This window comes from Camellia sinensis, chromosome 1 (genome assembly GCF_055761805.1).
Source record: "Camellia sinensis isolate YWXY chromosome 1, ASM5576180v1, whole genome shotgun sequence".
Classification (NCBI taxonomy): Eukaryota; Viridiplantae; Streptophyta; class Magnoliopsida; order Ericales; family Theaceae; genus Camellia; species Camellia sinensis.
In genome coordinates this window covers 203466740-203476437 of record NC_138961.1, presented here as the reverse complement: position 1 = coordinate 203476437, position 9698 = coordinate 203466740, and the positions used below count along the sequence as shown (strand labels likewise).

General features: G+C 38.0%; 1 protein-coding gene across 1 annotated transcript; it reads left to right on the top strand.

Annotated features, from left to right (window-relative positions):
* Positions 1–6114: 6114 nt before the first annotated feature.
* Positions 6115–9140, top strand: LOC145790535 (uncharacterized). The gene is made up of 2 exons (XM_082868531.1): positions 6115–6871; positions 8234–9140. Exons 1-2 carry the CDS (start codon positions 6365–6367, stop codon positions 8930–8932), a joined length of 1206 nt encoding a protein of 401 aa, XP_082724657.1. The 5' UTR covers positions 6115–6364; the 3' UTR covers positions 8933–9140.
* Positions 9141–9698: the final 558 nt, after the last annotated feature.

Here is a 9698-nt window from a genome sequence, read left to right as displayed (position 1 = left end):
TATCATTATTCAAGTATTTAATGGACCGACCAAGTTGCTTTTCTATCTCTAATTTATATTCCTTAAACTTGTCAATTCCCTCTGATTTGTGTTTAAGTAGGTAGATATGTCCATATCTTGAATAATCATTAGTGAAAGTAATAAAGTATTCCATGCCTCGATGAGTTTTAGTTCTTAAAGGGTCACAAATGTCCGAATGAATTATTTCGAGTAATTCCGATGATTTCCAATGTTTAAAAAATGGCTTGCTAGTCATTTTACCTTTGATACATGGTTCACATACATCAAAATCATCGGAACATACTTTAGGAAGTAAGCCACTTTTAAACATTCGAGACATTTTATTTTTATTAATGTGACCTAACCTTAAATGCCATAAATAAGAACTATTACTTGTAGAAACAGACAAATAATCAGAAATACATACTCTATTATTATCAATGGGAAGAGAGTACATATCATTCACTCTTACACCTTTCACAAATACATTCCCTTTCTTAATCAATACTGTGTTAAACTTAAAATTAACCTCAAAACCCTTTTGGGTTAAAATTGGAACTGAAATTAAATTTAGGAGAATGCTGGGTACATAAAGCACATCATGAAGCATAATGGAAGTTCCATTAATAGAGAATTGGCAGTTGTCGATGCCCAAAACATCACTACATGAGTTGTTGCCCATGTAGATCCTGTGTTCACCAATCTACTTATCAGTAAATTCCACAAACATGTCTTTATTTTGCACAATATGCCTAGTTGCAGCAGAATCAATCCACCATGAATTTGATGAAGGTTCAAGCACCATTGCTTCAGAAACTGTCATGGTAACAAGATTATGATCATTTTTCTACTTCTTCTGAGGACAGGTGGCTTTGATATGACCTTTTTAACCGCACTTGTAATATGGACCAATTTGATGCTTATGATGTTGTTGTTTTTGCCATTCTTGTTGTTTCTTCCATCATTTCTGAAATCCCTTTTTCCATTTTTTCTTGAAAGAAGTCGTCTTTTTCTTGCTGAATGGTGTGTGGGTATTATTTTGTGGTTGTGGTGAAGATCGTGCCATTAACAAGTTAGAAGACAATTCTTCTTTACGCCTGCACTTCATTCTTTCTTCTTCCAAAACTAAGAGTACAGGCAATGTTACCATTGAAATCTCTCGTCCCCTATGAGTTAAAGATGTAATAACATGATCCCAAGACAATGGAAGACTATTAAGTATGGTAGTTACTTGCATCTTGTCCGACAAAGAATGACCAGTGTTGGATAATTCTTTAGCAATTAATTCCATTTGATTAACATGATCACCAACACTATCATTATCACTCATATGAGTGTTATTATATTTGTCCAAAGCAATTGAATTTGAGTATCCAATCGAACTCCATACTTGCTTTCTAGTGCTTCCATTAATTGTCATGCAGTTTCATGTTCTTCAAAAAGCGGAATAATGTTATCTTTCATATTATGTAGCATAGTTGCCTTTGCCATTGTATCATCTTCTATTCATTTATTTTGGAACCAATTAGAATCATCATCTAGTTTAGAAGTGGATAAAGTGTGCAATGTTTTTTCATGTGTAAGAAGATAAGAAATGTGACATTTCCATGCTCGGAAATTATTTCCATTAAGCATCTCGATTCGTGAAGAATCCATGGTATTTTTAATAGCCATATTAAAAACAAAATGTGTTACTATGAAAATTAAAATGTGAATATTACAATACTAAAATAAAAAATAAAAATAAGCAAAATTAAAGACAACAATAGGTCTTAATAAGGATAAGCCTTGTAGTTGTTGAATCGACCCCTGTAATGAAGATGATGTGAAGGAATAGAATGGTTCTGTTGCCTTGGGTAAGAAGAATGATGAAAACCTAATAGCCTTTTAAACCCAATACTTTGCTTATGAGTATTGTAATAATAGTTACGAGCCCAAGGGACACAACGGTGCCTTTTAAACAATGTTTCTTTGGATGATTTCCTTGGTAACACCCTTGGATAGCCTTATCCTTGAATTTTTTTCTTTTGAAAATGTAGTACAAGTACCCACAAAAAAATTCTTAGAAAAATTTTGGAAATTTTGGCTTTTGAATGACTGAAAACGGCCTTGAAATGAGCGAGAACGAGCCAAAAAACTGTTTGGACCAGGGTGCTGCCAGTCCAAGGGCTGGGCTAAACTGGTGGGTCAAGGCGTGGATTTGGGCGCGGACCTGGGCTGGAACACGAATCAGCGCATTGGGCAGTCGGGCGCGGGTCACACGTGGCTGGGTTGGCACGCGGGTCTGTGCGCTGGGATGGCTGGGTCGCTGGCCTGGGCTAGTCTGCGCGCTGGGCTGGCTGCGTCGCTGGCTTGGGCTGCGACACTGGACTGGGCTGCGCCTAGTTTTCTTTAGGATGACCTTGGTTTGGCCCAATAAAATTCTTTTTAATCTTTAGCCCCAAAGGTATTGATTTCCTTACTGTAACTCTTATTTTTGGGCCCCTTTTAATTGGTTTTGTTTTTGGCCCAAATTTTTGAATGTTCAAAACAGAGGCTACTTCAACGTCTTTCTGGTTCTGGTTATCTTCTCCGGTGACGGGAGTCGGTGACCAAACACTGAATTTCAAATTTTGTGGATCAAATTTTTGCCTTTTTTCACAACGAATTTTACCGCTATGATCAAAATTCTGTGAAGAACAAGATGGTGCCAATTTGGAGATGCAATTTGAACCGAAAAATATTTTATAAAATTGCTTCCAACGGTACAATTCGACTTCATTTTCGGCAAGGTTCGGAACAATAGCACCACCAATGGTTATTTTCTTTGGATAGTTTTCTGGGAATACAACACGTTGGTGATGATTAAATAAACAAACGGAATTCACCAATGCCGAAGATTGTCGATCTATTATTTCCTGATTTTTTGGTAAAAAGAGTTCGGAAACTTTTCGTTCTTCCAGACTATATTTCGACATCTGCGATAATGTGTAAACCTGCTCTGATACCACTGTAAGATAATCTTAACAATGGCAATAGATCGAGGTTCCCGTGAGGGTGTTTAATCACGCAGAAGAATACAATCTATAAGAGAAAAAATAGAGAGAAAATCAAGTAAATAGAACCCATGTTCTGTCCGTATATTTATAGTATATATGGTGGCTGTTGATCAACGGTTATAACCATTGAAATCAAACTCAATAGTCACCATATATCCAAATGTTGTGTCTCTTCATTTGAACTTCAAACTTCCAACTTCCAGTTGCTTCTTCCTGCGGGAAGACTCAATCACCATATAAAGATTTGATTCAGTGTGAGAGGATCCACCATATTATGGTATGATCACCTCTCATACCTTCACAGCCCACATGGTGTATGAAACTCGTAATCTAGTCCCCTTGAGTAGACTGAATCAGACCTCCACAAGTAGCTTGTCCATTCCAGCAAGAAACAACCCCATCAACATTAACTTTCACCCAACCACTGGAGGGAAGAGTCCAAGCAATGGTGATGGTAGAAAAGCATTTGACATACAGAGATCTATCTCAATTCAATTGAAAGTCTTGTATACTTTCCTTAATATAATCAACCGACCGAAACGGTTCCTTAAAGTCAGGATCATGCAACTGCTGGTTGCGCCAATGCCAAACAGAAGCTATGGTAGCCATAAAGAGCAATCCCCAATCATAAGCACCTATGCTAGCCCAAGGAGGCTTGTCCAAATTAAAGTCAACCCACTGTATCATAGGTAAACAAAAGAAAAGCAGCCAGTGAGAGAAGGGAATGAGCTCTTGCCAAATTTTCTTCGCCTGTGAACAGTCCCATAGAGCATGTAGAGTTGTTTCCTCAAGTTGGGAGCAAATAGAGCAAGAAGGATCATTGCGCAGTTGGGGTTTAAATTTCATGACATTTGTGAGAAGGCGATCAGTTCTAGCAAGCTTAGCAAAATGCTTCTAACGATTAGGGCCCACAATAACTTCCAACCGTCTTGAGGAGCAGTGGTGGTGTTCTGTTGTTGGAGACAAGCATAAACAGACTTTATTGAGAATAAGCCCTTCAACGAGTGCTTCCAAGTAAAATAGTTTGAGTTTGACTCCACTGGATGCACCACTACTGCTATTAAAACTTAGGGGTTGTTTGGCATCTACTAGATAAGATAAAAAGCCAAAAAGTTATCAAAAAAGCCAAAAAGATCCTTTATCTCGGAAGATTGGGATGCAAAACCCTGTCTGACTTTGCAGAGGGTAAAATTACGTTTCTGCCCTTCCTTTTTGAAATTGCATTAGTCGAATATATCACAGAATATACACGATCAGAAAGCCCTTTTCCTTCTCCAACCTCACAAATCCCTCAGTCAGTTGAACAAAGTCTAGTCCGTCGAAGACACCGCCCACTGCCGGAGATCCGTCACACCCTTCACCTTGCACCACCGCCACAGCCGTGCCAAAGGCAGACCTCGACGCCATCACCTGAAAACTGTAACAGACAGGAAGGACCATCCCTCGTCCAGATCTGCACCACCGCCGACCAGATCTACACTACTTCGGCCCGTATCCCCCAAAGAACAAGGTAACATCTCTTCCACGCCACTGATTCTGGGCATGTGAACCAAATCTGTACATTTCCCCATTTTCGGCGATTTGGTAGTTGCGAAGAAAATCAATGATTTTTCCTGAATCGCCATGTACTCTCTGTACTATCACACTTCCACTTTCCAACCTTTTCTTTTGTTTACCTTCTTCATCACTCTCTCCTCTGTTCCTCCACTTTCCTTTGTCTGTAATGGCTGCCCCATAACCTAACCCCTCTATCATACAATATGCGTGGTTTGATGTTTTAGCCTTCTGGGTCTCTCTCTTTTTGGTCGGTGAAGATGACCCACACAGCCCTTCAAAAAATTTGTAGATTTTTTTGTCCTGGGTGTCTGATGGTATTGGGGATTTTTTCTTCCGTGAAGCTTTTATTTTCTCAGATACCCATTGACAAAATATTATATATTTTGACAAATTTTTTCTTGTTTTTTTTCTCCTGGTAATGTTGGGCTTCTATGCTTGTAATGTTCACAATTTTCGGTTTGGATATTTCACAGTTGCTTGAGTTTGTTGGGTCTTTAGTTCAATGATGTTAAACTTTTCTAGCATCCAAAGCACATTGTCGAAAATTTCGGCCCTCATGTTGTTCACCTTATAGATATTGTAGGTGGAGTATAATTATTGGTGTTCAGTGTTAATTGTTCAGCTTATAGACAGTGTTGTCCAGCTTATAATATAATTCTTCTCATATTTATAAATTATCTCATACGGTCAAAAAAAAAAACATAATAATGGTATTAACAAAATCCTGTAACTTGGTTTGTTAAAGAAATGGAGTAATGTTATATAATTCATCTCGTGTTATTATTAAGAAATTCTATAATACACTCTTTCGTAGGATTTGTTATATGTCTTCTTTTTTTTAATAGAAGGGTTTATTAAAGTTTTGTTATGATCTTTTCTGATATTTTTATTTCTCAGTTGATGTTTCAACCATTTGGGTCTGTTCATTTTTTGCTTCTTCTAACATCTACAAAACAAAATCGAGATTAGTGTTTCCAGCATCGTTAGTGTATGAGAACAATTTTTATTAATGAGACCTTATCTGCATTTCATAAAAGGAGAAATAACTGTGCACATTGCTTAAAACATGAATGATCATAGTAACAGGAGAAACAACTGTTTTTCCTTTTCCAATTATCTTGAGTAATAAGCACATGACAAGCAATTCTCAGAAACCAATTTCGATCCAAAATTTAGGTTGCTGCTCTAAAGATAATATATATTGCATTTCATAGAGTTATATTCAGTACAATAAACAGTTCAAAGCTTAAAAGATCTTCCAGGTGAATAGCATTTCAGATTAACAACTGACAGCTTTTGGTAATGGTAGATAACAACTTTTCTAAATGGAAGCCACAAGGATGAGTTGGTTTGAAATGGATAAATGAATCCATGGATATTCATGATGCATCTATATTATCTCACAGGCAAGTTGCATAAATACCATACACTATAGCAGTAAAGCTCCAATATCGAATGATTCAAAAAAAATAAAAAATACAGAACAAGTACGTAGGGTGATCAGATTCTGTCTGAATCAATTTTAATGGGCAGAACTCCATACTATTGAACTAGCTAACTGGGACCATGCTACATAGGCACAACAGAGGCTACATTTGATGTATCACTGCAGTGAATATATATCTGTGCATGTTTATATATGAAAATCCTTTTCAGAGCAGTAATCCAACAATATAGAAGGCATGAACAAGAAGAACCGCATCAAGAATGAACATGAAACTATGAAATCCAGATACGGTCTTACTTTTTTTTTCAATTGTTTTAACTAGATGGATGGGAATTTCTTAAATACATATTGCTATTTACCATTTTCATGTTGTGCCAATGGTAATTTTTTGACATTTTCACAATTACTGTTGCATTGTAGTACCGCAATGGAGCAGTCACAATCGCCATCCACACCTTCGAGACATTTGCGTAAGCGTGGTGGTAAACAGTCTCAACCGCAGTCCAGACTAGCTCACAAAGCAAACTGGGACTCTGACACGGTGCGCATGTTCTTGCAACTTGTTATCAAAGAGTTGGACTCAGGTTTCAAGGGCAGCTTCCATACAATGACAATGCACGGATACAGGGCTATCGCCAAGGCCTTCGAGGAGCGTACACATAAGGTCCATGAGGTGAAGCAACTGCAAAACAAGTACGCGTCACTGAAAAAGGATTGGCAGTCGTGGTCACGCTTGATGGACAGCAGGCATGGGCCAACCGGCATAAGTTACAATGAAGCAACTGGTTTGATACAAGCATCCGACGACTGGTGGGCCCATTATGAAAAGGTAATAATTCCATCATCTTCTTTGTAATATCCAACGTGCAAAATTAAATATATGTTACAATATATTTATCAAAATTCTGCAAACATATTTTAATGTGACCAAAAACAAGAACTAAACTTGGTTAAACTTTTCACCCCAACAACCGTTGTTATACTTGCCAAGTGGCCTATCAGTCTCTCTATCTCCCTTCCTATGTATGACTGTTTTGTGAAATTTGTTTAACTGCTTTGTGAGTTTCTGTGGCCAACTACTTGACTGACTTCACCTCATTAGCTAATGTCAGTACTTCACTAGCTAATGGATTCATTCGTACGTAAGCATGGGCAAACAATCTTAACATTCAATTTGTATTTCCCTTATTGGTGCCACCTCTACTTTTCCAAAATTGTGTACATGTCTTCTTTTCTATAAGGCTCTTTGCTGCGTTTAATTGATAGGAAATGAAAGAAATACGAATATGAAAACTATTTTCCTTTTCTGCATATGAAAACGTGGGTTCCACCATTGTCATTTTGTTGAAGAAAGTATTTTTTGCTTAAATCATTTCCTATACATAAAAATTGAGATTATGCAGCTGTGGAAGAGTTATAAAAATTCCTGACTGTCAGGAAAAGTAATCTGTCCCGCTGACTGTCATAAAACAAGCCGGAGTTAATTTCTTATCATATATTACATTATCTAAAATGGCTCTGAAATAGCTTTGAAATTCAAGGGCTTATCAGTAAACATACATTTTGGGGTTTCTCTGAAGCTGAGAACTTGTTTTTATTCTCTTTTAACATTCCTGAATTGGATGTACCTAACATCCATGGTCGTGCTATATCTGCTTTCAAGGCCACTGGATAGAAGTAATGTTGGTTTTTATATTTTTTGTTTTTTAGAAGTTCTGTTTCTGATTCACAGCAAACTGCTTCATACCAATAAATTGCAAAGTTTCATTATTGATTGGGGGTTATTTATTTCAAGCTTCATTCTATGATATACTTTTCGAAAATATGTCTTACCTTGCATTTCCCCCTTTTTTTTTTTTGCTTCAGATCCACTGCAGAATTTCAATTCATGACTATTGAAGAATTTTTAGTGACTTCATCTCTGACTTCTACAATTTGATCTTATCTTGCACTGCTTTCACAATTGGGTTCTTCATTTAGCAATCAACTATACTTTATAATCCATACTTATAAACAATGAACATAATCTGGCAATCAGTCTGTAAACATCACTGCAAGAATTCATGCAATCTGGTAACAACTTCTTTTTTACTAAACCTGTAACATAAACAGAATCTTCCATGGCTGTTGTTGTGTTTATCCTCCTTCCTTGATTCACTTCATTATGTTTACGTGTTTGGGTTTTCCCCAGATTGACAAGAATGCACTGAAGTTCAAAACGAAAACGTTGGAGCATATGGAGCTAATGCGAAGGGTGTACGAAGGTGCAACTGTAACCGGGAAATTCGCATGGACACCAGGGGCAGCGTTCGAACCTGTGGCCACGGAGGACAATCCGTTGCTGGTAGACGAAGAAGACTGCGAAGACAGCAGTGGTTTGCCCCCTTTCCAGCCATCCGTGCAGCATGGACAAACTGTCCACCACAGTTCTGCGCAAGAGGAGGACATCCCGGTCAGTGTACATGCTGCGGCATCGCCAAATCACGCTGATGACACACCTACGAGTGGCCACAGCAAACGCAAATTCAGTCACACAACACACTCGCAGCGGAAAAAAGGGCAGAGTGTCGGCGCATCGCTCTTGGTGAGTAGCATGGAAAACCTTACGTCTTCAGTTAAATTACAACAACGAGAAGTCCGCGTGCATCATGAATATGGAGATTCGGCCTCGGACTGCATTCGTAATTGTATGGCAAGGTTGTACTCCCTACAAGGCTTGGACCGGCAAGACCCACTAATCCTTTACGGTATGTCGCTAATGGACAATCCGGCAAATCAGGCAATACTGTTGCAGCTTCCGACGGACGCAGACGTCATTACTTGGCTGCGAATCAAGAAGTCCCACAGTATGGCTGGCCCATCAGCGCCAACTCACGGCCCCTGGTTTTGACGGCCTCAGTCACCGGAAATGGCTCATGTTTCATTAATACCCTGCATTTGTTCTTTTAATTGTTGCTACCTCCTATGTTTGTTTTATGTTTATTATTTCCCCTATGTTTGAGAGTGGCTGTCGGATTTTTTTAAAATTATGGAATCGGTGTGTGATGTGTTGGATGTTTAATTCGGACTTTGTATGCAGCAGGCATGTTATTTATAAATGTGTTGGATGTTTTCTTTTCTTTTTACCCACCTTTTATAAATGTGTTTCGATTCTTACGTTTTAAGGGATGCTAACAAAGCAGCTTACTGAATAGTGATGACCCACCTTTTATGAGTGTGTTGTATATCTGTGGTCTATGGCTATTCAGACCATTCATAGTGATGACCCACCTTTTATTAATAGTGATGACCCACCATTCATGAGCATAGCAGCTGAACGAAATGGCTATTCAGAGCTGTAAATGAGGATTCTAACTTCATGTTTACGAGATGTCATTTGCCCCAACTCGTCAAGACTAGTGGTCTTACAAAACTTTACAGATTGACAACACAGAGCATTGGGGAAATTTTCCGGTGGTGCTCTCAGAAGGAAAAAGTGTTAAATTAATTGAAACATTTCAATTCAACTTAAAGGCAGATGTGTTAATTCGAACTGTTAATGGATAGAGGTTGAATGGAATTAAATCCTTTGTAGTCTGTAAAAAATTAAATGACAATCAGAAATGAAAGAAATATTTGTAAAAACGTGATTTTTAAAAAATTAAAATATTCACACA